The 16,952-nt window shown below is 34.1% G+C and overlaps 1 protein-coding gene across 1 annotated transcript in view; it reads left to right on the forward strand.

Moving 5' to 3' along the window:
- The window catches only part of Rars2 (arginyl-tRNA synthetase 2, mitochondrial), a 66,566-nt gene that overhangs the window by 21,302 nt on the left and 28,312 nt on the right, over nt 1–16,952 (forward strand). Inside the window, exons 3-6 of the mRNA XM_076858435.2 lie at nt 6,440–6,542; nt 7,830–7,913; nt 10,536–10,633; nt 16,854–16,909. Of these exons, the coding sequence (XP_076714550.1) occupies nt 6,440–6,542; nt 7,830–7,913; nt 10,536–10,633; nt 16,854–16,909 (341 nt within the window). The remainder of the gene's footprint in view (nt 1–6,439; nt 6,543–7,829; nt 7,914–10,535; nt 10,634–16,853; nt 16,910–16,952) is intronic.

A 16,952-nucleotide genomic window follows, 5' to 3' on the forward strand; every position in this document is an offset into this window, starting at 1 on the left:
TGTACTACAAAGCAATAGTAACAAAAACAGCATGGTACTGGTACCAAAACAGGCAGGTGGACCAGTGGTATAGAATAGAGGACACAGAAACCAATCCACAAAATTACAACTATCTTATATTCGATAAAGGGGCTAAAAGCATGCAATGGAGGAAGGATAGCATCTTCAACAAATGGTGCTGGGAAAACTGGAAATCCATATGCAATAAAATGAAACTGAATCCCCTCCTCTCGCCATGCACAAAAGTTAACTCAAAATGGATCAAGGACCTTGATATCAAATCAGAGACTATGCGTCTGATAGATGAAAAGGTTGGCTCCGATCTACATATTGTGGGGTCGGGCTCCAAATTCCTTAATAGGACACCCATAGCACAAGAGTTAAAAACAAGAATCAACAAATGGGACTTACTTAAACTAAAAAGTTTTTTCTCAGCAAGAGAAACAATAAGAGAGGTAAATAGGGAGCCTACATCATGGGAACAAATTTTTACTCCTCACACTTCAGATAGAGCCCTAATATCCAGAGTATACAAAGAACTCAAAAAATTAGACAATAAGATAACAAATAACCCAATCAACAAATGGGCCAAAGACCTGAACAGACACTTCTCAGAGGAGGACATACAATCTATCAACAAGTACATGAAAAAATGCTCACCATCTCTAGCAGTCAGAGAAATGCAAATCAAAACCACCCTAAGATACCATCTCACTCCAGTAAGATTGGCAGCCATTATGAAGTCGAACAATAACAAGTGCTGGCGAGGATGTGGGGAAAAGGGTACTCTTATACATTGCTGGTGGGACTGCAAAATGGTGAGGCCAATATGGAAAGCAGTATGGAGATTCCTGGGAAAGCTGGGAATGGAACCACCATTTGACCCAGCTATTGCCCTTCTCGGACTATTCCCTGAAGACCTCAAAAGAGCGTACTACAGGGATACTGCCACATCGATGTTCATAGCAGCACAATTCACAATAGCTAGACTGTGGAACCAACCCCGATGCCCCTCAATAGATGAATGGATAAAAAAAAATGTGGCATTTATACACAATGGAGTACTACGCAGCACTAAGAAATGACAAAATCATGGAATTTGCAGGGAAATGGATGGCACTAGAGCAGATTATGCTAAGTGAAGCTAGCCAATCCCTAAAAAACAAATGCCAAATGTCTTCTTTGATATAATGAGAGCAACCAAGAACAGAGCAGGGAGGAAGAGCAGGAGGAAAAGATTAACATTAAGCAGCGTCATGAAGTGGGAGGGAAAAGGAGAGAAAAGGGAAATTGCTTGGAAATGGAAGGAGACCCTCATTGTTATACAAAATTACATATAAGAGTTTGTGAGGGGAATTGGAAAAAAATAAGGAGAGAAATGAATTACAGTAGATGGGGTAGAGAGAGAAGATGGGAGGGGAGGGGAGGGGAGGGGGGATAGTAGAGGATAGGAAAGGTAGCAGAATACAACAGTTACTATTATGGTATTATGTAAAAATGTGGATGTGTAACCGATGTGATTCTGCAATCTTTGTAATGTTTTGAATAACCAATAAAAAAATAAAATTAAAAAAAAATAAGATGTGATTCATTATATTCAACTTATTAGTATAATCAACAATAAAATTAAAATCTGTATTGGATACTCTGATGTGACAGGTAATATTCTTATATTAATTATTTTTATGCTTTCTTATGCTTGTAGTGATAGTTGTGTCAAAGTCTTTAGGAATGAGGTTCAAATTTAATTATTTAAGAACTAAAAGTGTGATTAAAATATAAATGTTTTGAACCCTTGGTTTTTTCAACCATCTGATGTTTAAATACTGTTGTACCATATTTAATCTAATAGGTTGGTTGTATTGATTTTGTCATTTGAGTTTCCTTTTGAAGATTCCTAGTGACAGAGAACTATTGATTATGATAGCATACAACCTATAGTAGCTTTTTTCAATTCAGAGAAATACCTGTCTCTGTGTTTGGTCATCCTGATATTTGTTTTTGCTTTGGGTAGAAAACTTTCATACTTAAGATAAAATATCCTGGTCCCCTTCAGGTCCCATAATCCATGAGAGAAAAGTATTCAAAGAAGAGAAACTGCATCTGTACTTTTTTTTTTTTTTTTTTTTTTTGGTCATTATGCCCTAAACCTTACAGTATAACAGCTAAGTACATAGAATTTGCATTGTATCAGGTATTATAAGCAATCTAGAAGTAATTTAAAGTATGTATAGGATGTATGTAGGTTATATGAAAATATTGTACCATTGCATATAAGGGATTTGAACATCTACAGATTGTTTTATCTATGGAGTGTCTGGAACCTCAGGCACCAAGGGACCACTGTATTGTCAGTTAATAATGACATATTTGCCACATAGGAGGCATTGAGTCCCAAGGTTTGGAAAGAGATAACCATGTAATTACTGGTAACAATATGTCCTTGTATTTCATTCCCTTAATTTTGTCAAGACTTTTAGCCTAAGATGAATATTCCTGTTCTCAGGACAGAACAAAGAAATAAATGAAAAGGGAAGAGAGGCTACATTTGACCTTGTAGTAAAAGAGAACACCTATAAAATGGCCTACTGCATCTTCCTTTATGTGAATTCCAAGAACAGAGGCAACAAGGGACCAAGGGGCTCTCATAATTATATGTAAATTTATGTAATTTTTCATATCAGTTACTTATTTCATAAAATATGTAATTTGCATTCTGCATAATAAGGGTAATCTCTCAATTTTAATGTCTTTTCAAAGACCTCTAATAAATGAAACTATTTTGACCCATCTTTTGAATAGGATTGCCTTTGTTTGCCTTTGCTTTAATAATCCAAAGTACTAAGATTTTGGTTTATAAGTAGTAAATGTTGAGAACCACTTCAAAAATTTTCTGAGCCACAAGTCTAAAATTCTCCATATTGAGGAAACCTTTACTGTTTTGCTATAATAAATCCAGAGTATCCCTTACAGTTAAAAACCAAATCTCACTGTTCCGTATTTCTGACTTTAATTAGAATGCTATTAAGTGCTAGGAGAATTAAGAAATATTATTTTTTGCTGGCATAGATTAGGTAATATAAAATGAACCAATTTGCTCAGGTCTGCTAGTTCTCCATGTATTTTCAGCTATGGTGAACTTCTTATATAACATTGATTTTATTAGAATTGAGAGCATTATCATAAGTCAGTAGTACTCAAAGCCTGTGGCTTTCACATTAACCAACACAACAACCTTCAGAAGTTAGTGGAAAAGTAGATATTGCTTTTTAAACTTACTGGTTTTAATTTTAAAAAAATAAAAGTAAGAGCCGGAGCAGTGACACTCACCTGTAATTCCAGCGGCTCAGGAGGCTGAGGCAGGAGGATCATGAGTTCAAAGCCAGCCTCAACAACAGTGAGGAGCTAAGCAACTCAGTGAAACCCTGTTTCTAAAAAAAAAAAAAAAAAAAAAAATAGAGCTGGGGATGTGGCTCAGTGGGAGTGTCCCTGAATTCAATCCCCAGTATCCCCACCCCCCAAAAAAATGAAAGTAAGAGGGATTCATTTCATAAAACTATAGAGTGCAAAACAATCTCTTTAAGGAAATTCAGGAAAATATAGAAGAATAAGAAAAATAAAGTCCCAATAATCTTACTTATAGTAGGTAACTGATTTTAGGAAGTTAGTGTATTTTTCATTTCTTTGTCTTTGAATATGTTTTTCAGATTAAAAAAAAAAGCTACAAAACTATATAGGATTTTTTAACCCTTTTCCTTGACATCACTTTTTTTTATAATATTCTGTTATTCTACTATTGATAGACATTTACGTTGTTTTCAGTTTTAAAATTTTTATACATAATTCACATGCAAGAATTATGTCTTCAAATAGACAAAGGAAAACCAAAAGTTCCTTTTGGGTGTATGATTAAAAGTTCCCCAAAGGGGCAACTGGGAAGTAGATGGAAATCTGGTTGATCTCCCTCACTTCCTTCTCTTTTGCACCTTTGGTAATGGTAGGTAATCCTTCACATAATTTCAGAATTTATTTTTAAGTATTCTTAGTTTAATAAGTCGGTATTAATCATTGTTAACAAACTAAAATGATCAATTTTTGTGTCTTTCTGCCACTGAACTAATTAGAAATATTTATGATTCCATGGAGATTATACAATTTTTAAATTAGTAGTGTGTTATACCTTTCTAGAATAAAATTACAAATGCTTGTTACTCTTCATAATTTTACACTATTTTTTAAAAAATCGTATGATTTCTTTGTGTTTCCTGGATGTTTGAGAGTCTGAGTCATATTAAATCTTTTCTAAACAAGGTATGTATCAACAAACAATAATTTAATCTTTGATGTATTCAAATCTGTATTTCAGTTAATATTATTATCAGGGCTCTTACTACTTTTTATTTACATTATTTTCTATAATTTGTATATATATCTTTGAATTTGTTATTCTGCTTTTTATGTTATTCCCATGTTGTTAACTAGTTTAGTTCCCCATGATTGGCATAAATACTTGACTGAACTATGAAGAGTTCTTTGGTAAGAATAAATACATTCAAACCTTAAAAGAATTTCAGGATTAATTTTTAGAAAATTGAATTATCATGTACTATAAAGTAGAAAAAGAGTTTCCCAGAGGTCAGTGCTGATACTATTTAACATTTTCATTTAACATCAGAATTAGGATTAATATAATTCATAACCAAGACTTGATTTCTAAACAACACTGTGAAGTAGATTCCATTGTCATCACCATTTTACTGAGTACTGAGAGATTAAGCAACTTTTTCAACATCACACAGGCACTGATTTGTAGATGAACTTGGGTCTGTGGTGACAGCTCAGATGTCAGTAGATGAGTTGGGTTGGTCTGTATTAGCCACTCTGAATAATGGATTAAGGCCCCAGGGAAAATTCTTTTTAATTTTTTCTTGGTATAGGGGATTGAACCCAGGGGTGCTTAACCTGAGCCACATCCCCAGCCTTTTAACTTTTTTGAGACAGGGTCTTGCTGATTTGCTGAGGCTAGTCTCAGACTTCAGATCCTTCTGCCTTAGCCTCCCAAGTCAGTAGCATTTCAAGCATGCGCTACTGTATCTCGCAAGGCCCAGGAAAATTCTTAATGATTATCGTAGACTTTTAAAATCTGATGTTAACCAGAAGTCACACAGGAATTTTTAGATATTTCCCTGATAATCATTAGTGATAAGGAAGCCACTTGTGCCCCTCTAAAGTGTGCCCTTCTCATGTGAGTGACATATGTGCTAGACAGAGAATGGACAAACCGAGTACTATACTCATGAAGTCCTATTCTCTATTCTCTTATTATTAAACATCAAAGGATGTTAGTGTAATTACACAGATGTATGTTGATTTAAAAACTATTTTGTAGATCTTGAACTTTTGTACATTTTAAATCTACAGAAAAATTTGTAGAGAATAATAAAACACTCAATGTGGTCACCCTCTGAATTAAGTTTTTTTTCCATATTTTTTCATTTTTATTTATTTATTTTTTGAGAGGAGAAGGATGGCTCTTGATTTTTAGTAATAAAATGTTACAAATACTGTTCAAGTCACTGAAATGTACTTCTTTGATTCCATTCCCTACTTTCTTTCCTTAGACAGAACTGCTCTCATCAAGCAAATGATGATTTTCACTCATTGCTGGTGTTGTATTTGTTTTTGCATTGTTTCATCATCAACCGAATGAAAAGGATAAATGGCATGTCTGTTTTATGAACTACTGAGTATTCAGAATGAATTTTTTTTCCCTCATGTTCAAACTCAAGTTACATACACACACACACACACACACACACATATATATATATATATTTTTTTTTTGTCATTTGGAAGTCAGTGGAGGAGCAAGAATTAGAAGCAAGCATTTGGAATAGTATAGGAAGCATCATAGGAAGAGGCCAAAAGACCTGAACTTTTGTCTGCATCTGCTTAGTTGCATTAGAATTTGACAGGAGGGCTGGGGATGTGGCTCAAGTGGTAGCGTGCTCGCCTGGCATGCATGTGGCCCAGGTTCGATCCTCAACACCACATACAAAAACAAAGATGTTGTGTCCGCCGATAACTGAAAAATAAATATTAAAAATTCTCTTTCTCTCTCTCTCTTTACAAAAAAAAAAAAAAAAAAGAATTTGACAGGAGACATTTAATTTCCCAGACACCTCTGTCTATTTCACAGAGATATCATAAAGTTACAATTACATAACAGAAAAGGAAAAATTTTATAAAATGTTAAAAGAAAAAGGTTTTTAAATAAATACAAGGTGATTTCTAATTTCCTTGCTCTTAATTTTGAAAACATAAAATATAAAACATAAAATCATGTTCATATAAAAAATACGCAATTATTAACCTTTGTTAAACTTGTAATGCTTCTAAGATAACAACAGCTCTTTCTCATTTCAATTTCTGTCTTTAGAGAAGTAGCTGACTTTCAGCTATCTGTGGATTCTTTACTGGAAAATAGCAATGACCATGGAAGACCAGATATTCAAGTTCAAGCCAAGAAACTGGCAGAGAAGGTATTTTAGCACTATTATCTCTATTTAACATTATAATAAATTCAGCATTTTTAAGGAAAAAAGAGTGCTCTGCAGGGTTTCTCATCTGTAATAATGAATTTAATAGTGTTTCTTTTTTATCTTGGAAAATATCATTTAAATTCATTTTAGCCCTATACTACTTTAAGGTTACAATGATTTTTCAAGTTATTTATAAAGCATTCCTCTTGAGCTGACAATGTTCAATTTTTTGATTAAATACTTCAGAGTAGGACTGAAGTGTTAATTAAATTTACAGATTGAAGCTGGGTGGACTTTTGAATTTTGGAGAACAAGCTTGATAAATTAAAGCTGTGGGTTGCAGTTTTTAAAATGAGTTTCCGAGAAGAATATTAAAATACGAGAAGAAATGATTAAATGTAAATGGAATCATGATTACAGGGAAGAAGTGGTTAGATGATTTCATAAAACTTAAGTATTTCTAAGTTCCCTGGTGGGTTTTATTTATTTTAAAAGATTGTAGAGAATGACCAAATCTAAATTGTTAGTGTAATACCCTCAGCAAAAACAGATATTAGATAAGTTTTGTTGTTATTGTTAATGGGGTTATTATTTGTGAAATAAGAGGTATCTGGGATCTCTGAAGAATTGGAACAATGAAACTCACTGTCAAGGAAAAAGATTTGTGAGGAATGAGTATGATAAAGGAACTTTGATAACTGAGTAGATATTTATTTGATAATAAAAATCAACCTAAGATTTTTACTAGGAAGTACACCAGGAGTAGAATTAATCTAATTAGGATATTTAATCCCTTTCTTCCTATTTCTTGTTCTAAAAAATATAGACTTGAAGTTCTTCAGTAAACACTGGCACATCTTTAGTTCTATAGATTTATCAAGGGGTTTGAACATCTAGGTGGTTAAGAAGGGTGGGCATGAGCAGAGAAGACAGACTAAATTATTTACATGCATTGTGTTGGTTCAAAAGCTTTAGTTAGGATCTGACCCAGTGTCGTATTCTGTGGCTCTTGAGTAAGGGTAAGTGCTTATTGCAAGACAAATGGAGAATTTGAGGTGAAGGAAAGTCAAAGGGGAAAAGAGATACTCTGAATACAAAATAGCATTTCTAATAAGGAAAAAAAGAAAATATATTTACCTAAGTAAAGTGGAGGAACTGAAGATTGGCTACGGCCCAGGTCCACCTGTAATGACTATAAGAGGTAACTCAGCTTGACTTTGTCAGCCAGTTGTAGTATTAGAACTGTATGTCTCATTGGGCCTGTTTCATAATATGCTTATTTTCTAGCTGAAATGTGATACAGTGGTGAGTGAAATCAGCACTGGTCCAGGAACTGTGAATTTCAAAATAAACAGAGAACTACTAACAAAGGTAAGAATGAGTTATTGTCCAGCCATTGTACATTCATTCTCTTCTTTAATTGCACTGATCTTCCTCCTGCTCTGAAACTCGTTGTACACACAACCTTTGCATATACTGATCCCTTTGCATGGAGTGCCACCTGAGTTTAACAGCCTGTTGGATCTTGAGATTTTCTTGGCAGTAGATTTCTGATCTTTTTATATTCTCCTATAGCACTCTATATCTCTCCTTTATAGAACCTACCATAATTGATATTTAAATTCCTTTTATTTGTTTAATACCACTTGCCCTTTAAACTCTTATCCCCTTAGGCTTAATAGCATCTGTTTTTTTCACTGTTGGATCTCCATAGTTTTTTAGCAGTGTCTAGCACATAGTAGATGCTGGATCGATATTTGTTGAATGAATACATCAGTTTTGTATTGAATCCAAGAAAGGGATGCTAGTTTCTACTCTCTGGTATTCTATAGTCTTGTTAGAAACATAAGATGTATGCAGAAGAAATCATAAGACAGCTTTTTCTTTTAATAAGACAATAAATATTAAGCCCGCAAAAGGGCAGTTAATACAGTAACATAAGAAAATTCAGAGATAAAATTCAGAATAAACTTACAATAATCTGAATATGGACTCCTTCTCACTAATATGTGGATAAGAAGACTCCACTTGCAGTCTTCTTATCCACATATTCTTAAAGTATTAATATTTATTGGGCCCCTAGTATATATATTTAACATCTGTATATTAATCCTTTCTCTATTTCCTACTGATTGTAAAGAGTGTTATTTTCTCTGTGTCATTGTACAAATAAATACTATTTCTGAACCTTAGTTTTGCATTAAATGGAAAATGTTGCCCATCTTCAAGATTATGAGACTACAAAGATAATATAAAAACTCCTAGTCTTGAACCAACTAGCACTCTGGGGATGTGTCTTCTTGTGGGATTTTTGGTCTTGATGGTTTGTTTTGCAGTGTTGGGAATCAGACCCAGGACTTCACTCCACATGTGCTAGGCAAGTGCTCTACCACTAAGCTACAATCCGCAGCCACCTGTGGATGCACCTTAAATGTTTGTTGTATGTGTTGTTTTACTTCCTGCTGCTCCCATCTCTGCCTATTCTGTCTTATAACCATCTTAACCAGTTCTTTAATAATAAAATTTTTCATATCATGAACTACATTTTTAGGACTCAAAATGCAGTTGATGGATCAAAACCAATTTAAGAGTGAATAAAAGCTTAGCAACAATAATTTCTTTTTTTTTTTAAAGAGAGAGAGAGAGAGAGAGAGAGAGAGAGAGAGAACTTCAATATTTATTTTTCAGTTTTTGGCGGACACAACATCTTTGTTTGTATGTGGTGCTGAGGATCGAACCCAGGCCGCATGCATGCCAGGCGAGCCCGCTACCGCTTGAGCCAAATCCCCAGCCCCAGCAACAGTAATTTCACAACCTAATTTTGGGAGGTTTTGTTGTGGTGATGGTTTGGGGTACCAGGGATTGATCCCAGGGGCACTTAACAGCTGAGCCACATCCTCAGCTCTTTTGAGACAGTGTTACTTTTGGTATCACTAAATTGCAGAGTACGGCAGGCTTTGCATTTGCAATCCTCCTGCCTTATCCTCCAAGTCACTGGGATTATAGGCATGAGCCACCGTGTTCAGCTTACATCCTACTTTATTTATTTATTTATTTATCATAGTTGGACACAATACCTTTATTTTATTTATTTATATGTGGTGCTACGGATTGAACCCAGCGCCTCACACATGCTAGGCAAGCGCTCTACCACTGAGCCACAACCCCAGCCCAACATCCTACTTTTTGAAAGACACATCATCACCATTAGCAAAAAGCAAAGTATAAGTTCGTGAACTATACAACAGTTCTGTTAGTAGCTAAAAATTAACCTAGAAGTTTTTAGAAGTTTCTGCAGGATTTTCTTATTTTATACTGTGTAGCCAATAGCCATTTAACTATGTGTTCTTATATTGTTTTCCTACCATTGCTGGTGAACTTTAGTACCATAAGAGCTGCAATATTATGTGTGCAGCAGTTAACACATTCACTGGGGAGTGGGAAAAGTTTTGCTACATGACTTAATAGCAGTACCTTGGGAAAGTTACTTAACCTGTCTTTATTATTCTTTCCTCATTTCTAAAAGTAGTACTTATCTCTGAAGCTATTATAGGAATTAAATAAATTGATACATGATTATATATAAGAATTAAATAATTAACCCATACATAGCATAGCCCTTGGTGCACTTAATAAACACTAGATGCTGCTTCTGATTTTGTTATTATTTACTGTGGGACTTCTGTAGTTACATAACCTCATTAAGCCTCAGTTTCCTCATCTTTGTCTACATCATTGGCTACTATAAGGATGAATAGATGTGATTTGTGAGCATAGAAAGCCCCATCAGAGTTAATTCCTGTAAAGACTGCTGTGACTAGCATTAGCAACAGGGAGGTTTGTGCTGGAAATGGTGCTGCTGACAGCACTATAAAATTTTCAGTTCCTTCAATTAGAATGAACAAATTAGCAACATTTAATTCTTAGTAACAAAGTAACTAAGAATATTGCAATTTTATTCTATTGTTAAATCCCACTCCTTTTATATTTCAGGCTGTGTTACATCAAGTAATTGAAGATGGTTCAAAATATGGACTAAAAAGTGAACTTTTCTCTGGTCTTCCCCCAAGGAAGGTTGTGGTTGAATTCAGGTGAGTGACCATCATCTTTGGGTAGATTAATCAAGTTGACTAGATAGGAAGTGTTCCACCCCCTTCTTTTGGAGTATCACTAAATTACATGTGGAAAAGTTGCAGAATAGTGACATTATATTATCTTCTTAAGATCATGGTGACTCAATCATTATACCATTAATAAAATGAATAAAAATGGATTTGGGGCCTCCAGTTTAAAAAATATCTAGATTTATTTATTCATTTTTTTTTAAGAATTTTAAAGTAAGCTGATTACCAGAGAATGCAGCCTTGCAGTTTTTGTGATATATTCTTTTTTTTAGTTGTAGTTGGACACAGTACCTTTTGTGTGTTGCTGAGGATCAAACCCAGTGCCTCACATGTGCTAGGCGAGAGCTCTACTGCTGAGCCACAACCCCAGCCTCTGTAATATATTCTTTTGATTAACAGAAAATAGATAGAAGTTTTAATAAGCCTCTAAATAGTCTTCATTTTACTTTCTAATATACTGTCAGTACAACTCTCAAATATTTGTACTGTTCTGAAATAACCAAAAATATAAAGGGAACACTAAGAACTAACAACTTCATAGTATAGCTGACAGGTTGACAGCTCAAGAAAACTATGAGATAATATTTCTTTTTTTTCCTAAACGATGAAAAGTCTTCATGAACTGCTTTTTTACTTAAAAAGATGAAACTTGCTAAGGCCTTTTGTCTTCTTGTGTATTTATTCTTGTGGAGAATTTTTAAGAAACAATATGGGAAATATTTTATGTTTACTACCTCATTGTAATTTATAATAATAACTTTTAAACTTAGTTATGATCACCAACTGGATAAGCAAAGAAAGTGGGGTTTTTCAGATTCCACATGTGTATTATCTGCTACTCATTATTATTCTTAGAAAGGGTAAGTCCTATAAGAATCAGATTTGACAGTTTATGTTTCAGTCAGTTTTTTTGCTGCTATGACTAAAGACCTGACAAGAACAATTTTAGAGGAAGAAAAATTAATTTGGAGCTTATGGTTATAGAGGTCTCAGTCCATAGACAGCCAGCTCCATTCCTTGGGCTCATGGTGAGGCAGAACATCAAGGCGAAAGAGTGTAGCAGAGGGAAGTGGCTCACATGATGATCAGGAAGAGAGAGAGAGAGACTCCACTTGCCAGATACAAATATATACTCCAGAGGTATGCTCCCAAGTACCTACCTCCTCTAGCCATACTCTATCCACCTTTAGTTACTACTCAGTTAATCCCATCAGATGATAAATTTACTGATTGGGTTAAGACTCTCATACCCCAATCATTTTTCCTCTGAACCTTCTTGCATTGTCTCACACATGAGGTTTTGAGAGACACCTCACATCCAAACCATAACAGTTTATGATGGGACTAATTGAGTGAACTACTGCTCCTGTGGAGTAGATGGTTATGGATGAATCTTACACTCTCAGTGTAGCACCATCATATTTAAATTTGAATTTAAATGTTTGTTGCATGACAAAGAGGAAAGGGACTTCCTATATCCATCCTCATACTAGAGAAGAGCTACACTAAATCCATCTCTCTAAGAAAGTGGCCTGTTCTTTCAGTCCTCTCTTCTTGAATAAGAAAGCACTACGGCATTAAAAAGAGATTTGCAAACTTTAGTCCATGGACAAAATTCAGCCTGCCACCTGTTTGTTTGGTTGGTTTTTTTTTTTTAAATTTTTTGTTTATATATGACACCAGAATGCACTAAAATTCTTATTACACATATGGAGCATAATTTTGCATATATCTTGTTGTAAACAAAATATATTCACACCAATTTGTGTCTTCATACATGTGCTTTGGATAATAATGTCCATCATATTCCACCACCTTTTCCAACCCTGCATTCTAATCCCCAGCACCACACACACACACACACAAAATACACTGCCACCTGTTTTTGTAAATAGTTTAATCAAAAAACAGTCATGCACATTCCTTTGTATTTCATCTACAATGGCGTCTTTCATATTACAGAGGCAGGTGAGCAGAGTAGAACTTTTTGAATTTAGTAGTTGAGACAGAGATCACATGGCCTAAAAGCCTATTAAAAATAGTTTCTGTTTAAGAAAATGTTCGCCAGATATTGATTAGTGCCAACAACCACTTTAGTGGATGAACTATTAAAATGAACCGTATGAACAAGATGTATGCAGTGATTCTTCTACTTGTCTGAGGTCACTTATATAACTATCTACTGGTCATCTGGAGATTTTAGTGAGGCTAGAAATCTAAGGTAGTGCATTGATTTAACTTATCTGTCCAGGCTTCTCTCTGTCCACATTCTCTCCAGCAATATGCCAGGCCTCTTTACAAAGGTGTTCAGGACTTTAAGTGAAAGCATCTAGAACATCACTTCTCTGAGTCTTCTGATTGAAGCAAGTCACAAGATCACCTCCAGGTTCAGAGGGAAGAAAGTATGCTATATCTCTTAATGGTGAAAATGGCAAAGAATCTGTGGCAATGTATAATATTTTTCATTCATGTCTTTTAAATTGAGGAAGGACACAGTTTTCTTCTCTGGGGAGGTACTTAGTACCATATTATTGTTAACCACCTTTGGATTACCTAACCAACAGGTAAAGGAAAACTAGGAGGGCTGCAGTATAGAATCTACTACCATACTTTTATCCTTCAAATAATAGCATTGTAAATTTCTTGCAACTTGAAAAATTGCCACTGGTCCTCACTTTTAACATCTTCTGCATTTTCATTTCACCTTCCCCATCCCTTCTTCCCAACTGAGTTCTCAAAATACTTTTCCTCACTGATTTCCTGGCTTTTTTCCTAAGTTTATGTTTCCCATACAGTACTTTTTTTTTTTCTTTTTAAGAAACATCTAAAGATAACCTGTTCTTGATGAGTTATGTATTTGTAGGCTTTTGTATGGCAGTTTGTTTATGGATTTACTTCTCTCTGCTTTTTTCCTAAAGCAATTAAAGAAGGATGAATTTTGTTCAAGTGAGCATTTGAATGTGGTGAAGGCAGAGCCTATCTTATCAGCTAGCATTTCTCTCTGATGGTTTTTATCTTTCGTTGTTGGGAGTCATTGCTCCTCCCTCTCTTAGAAGTTTTCCATATATTCCAGCAGTCACCATTATGATTTCAAAGTAGAGACAGCAGGTGGGGAACAGGTTCAAAATTTACTATTTAAAAAAAATGTTCTTGAATTTCTTTTGAAAACGAGAGATGTGGGATAAATTTTTTTTTTAATATATAGTATCTTGAATACAGAGCAGGAAATTTGTCTCAGAAAACCAAAAATTGTCATCTTGGTTTTCAAGAGACTTTCCCCTAAACTAAGATGATAATACTAGATTAAGTAAATTGCCCAGGTTCATAGAGCTAACTCTGATTGTATATATTTTTACTGCCTCCCTAACAGAGTGTAGGTTGTCATGTTATTTTGTCAGATCTAGGAGCAGTAAAGTGCCTGGGTACATGGCTATCTTTCATAGACTTGGTATAAGACTTGAAACTAACTACTGTTGCTTCTCTTCTAAGTTAGCCTTCCCCGTTCAGTACAGATCGTATCTGCTGGAGTACAGTTAGCTGGGGCAGCATTTTCTTTTCTTTCTTAGGTCCCTTTCCAGCCTGCTGTTTCAAAATGTGAGCTGTTATTCTTTTTTTCTTTTTTTTTTTTTTTAATATGTATTTTTTAGTTGTCAATGGACCTTTATTTTATTTATTTATTTATATGTGGTGCTGAGAATCCAACCCAGTGCCTCACACAAGCTAGGCAAACTCTCTACCACTGAGCTACAGTCCCAGCCCATGAGCTGTTATTCTTAACAAACAGATTAGGCATGTCTAATTAGTAAAATGGGAATCTGGGAAGTCAGAGTAGCAGTTCTATTAGTAATTGATGCAGTGATCTTAAATGGGACAATTTATTTCTTTCATCTCTTATTTGTTCTGTCTTATAAAATTAAAATAATTACATGAAATAATTTAACAAAAGTAGGTAAATTATTTGTGAAAATGATTTAGCAAATTGTAACTCATAATGGTTATTTTGTTGCCTGAGGAATTGAATTTATCTTTTCCATTTTATTGTATCCTTTCTCAGGAGGAATGTGATATAAGAAAATGACGAATTGATGATTTCAGTGGACATTCTGTCAAAGCTTGAAGATGTAGATAGATTCAATTTTTCTATTTAATCTTAGGAAAAACCACAAAGATCTGTGAAAGTTTTTTTTTTTTTTTTTAGATATTATAAATATCCAAATACAATTCACCATATTTAAGCATATAATTTGATGAATTTGGGCAAAGGTGTATAGGTTGTATGATCACCACCACAATTATGCTATAGAACTGTGTTTCTATTGTTTCTTCCATAATATTGACTTTTGCCTTTATCTATATTACTTCCATTTTTCCTGCTTACTTTGGATTTAGTTTTTTTCCACTTTTGCTAGTTTCTTAACAAGCATTATTGATTTAAAATCTTTTTGTCTAATATAAACATTTCATGCTACAGATTTTTCTGCTTTTGCTGTGTCCCACAAATTTACTGGGAAGACATTAATGCGATACAATCCAGTGACTGATCTTATTTGCTCTCATTCTCTGATTCAGTTCTTAATTGCCTGTTGTACAGTTTGGAAACCAGTGTTTCGATTTTTTTGTTTTCTGACTGCTTTAAGGCAAGAATAAATGCAATCTTTGATTTTCTCTTTTGGTCGTAAATGATAGATTATGTATTTTTTCAAGTCTATAGAATGAAATTTACTTTTTTCCTAAATGCTTGAATAAACATATATGTAGTTTTGTAATGCTGTAATTGTATGCACATATCTGTGGAATCAAGTTTTTAAATTATAATACTCTTTAAAAGGGTATATAACAAAGCCTTGGAGACCAAACAAAATTTAAACTCTCATTTACCAGCTATGTTAGCTGGAATCTTCTTTATATTGAAAAACTTAATGACATTTCTAAGTGTACACAAAACAGATCAGTTTGGAGTATTAAATGAGTTAATGCATGTAAAATGCATGGCAGAAAATAAGTCCTCTAGAAGCATTTACCATAGTTAAATGATTGATTTCAGTCAGCTTCTTGAGCACACATAGAAGTGATTGATCTGTTGGTTGAGAATTTAGAATGATGAATCAGTCCTAATTATTCTTGAAGGTTTCATTAAAAAATATTTTTACATTTAAATTTTTTTTTTCTGATACAGTGAATATTAGCATATATAACTCATGAACAAAATTTCTTTGGGTTCCTTAATACTTCTATCCATAGTTATTATTGATCCTTATCGTTGTACATAGTGGTGAGATTCATTGTTACATATTCATTCATGCATACAGTATAACAATATAATTTGGCCAGTATTATTCTCTAGTATTTTCTCTTACCTTCTCCATCTCCCTCCCCACTTCCCCTGGTCACTGTTCTCTACTCTTCTGATCTCCCTTTAATTTTCATGAGATTTCCCACCACCATCTTTTCCTTTTTCCTCTGCTAGCTTCCACATGTGAGAGAAAACATTCAACCCATGACTTTTTGAGTCTGGCTTTTTTTCATCTAACATAGTGTTCTCAAGTTCCGTCTATTTTCCTGCAAATGACATAATTTCATTTTTCTTTATGCTGAATAAAACTTTACTGGGCATACATACCAGATTTTCTTTACCCATTCATCTGTTGATAGACATTTAGACTGGTTCCATAGTATGGGTATTGTGAATTGTGCTACTATAAATATAGGCATGCATGTATTGCTATAGTATAATGGCTTTAATTCTTTAAGATAAATACTGAGGAGTAGTATAACTGGGTCATATGATGGTTCCATTCTTAGCTTTTGAGGACCCTCAGCACTTTTTGAGAGAATAAAAATTTGAAAACTTGTACACTAAACTCAATTCCCAGTGCTCTGTATTGTTTGTTAATCAAAACTGTCTCTGAACTTAGTCTTTTAAATCAATCCTTAAATATATCTGCTTCATAGGTGAGCTATTTCTGTGTATTCTATTAATTCATGAACCACAGGTTCAATGTCACTAAGATGATTCTTTCTGAATTCTAATTTATCTTTACATGTCTAATTTTTACCTTTTCTCTGCCCTAAATTGCCAAAGTCCCTAGTACCTAATTAATGCAATTTATGGAAGCATGACCTAATTAATTCATAGAACTCTTTTTCTTAGAATAAAAAAAATAATAATTTTTGCAATTATTTGCAGTTCACCTAATGTTGCCAAAAAATTTCATGTTGGACATTTGCGTTCCACCATCATAGGTAAGTGCTTACTTTCACATAAAATACCAAACATGCCTTTGGG

The sequence above is a fragment of the Callospermophilus lateralis genome, chromosome 6 (genome assembly GCF_048772815.1).
Source record: "Callospermophilus lateralis isolate mCalLat2 chromosome 6, mCalLat2.hap1, whole genome shotgun sequence".
Taxonomy (NCBI): domain Eukaryota; kingdom Metazoa; phylum Chordata; class Mammalia; order Rodentia; family Sciuridae; genus Callospermophilus; species Callospermophilus lateralis.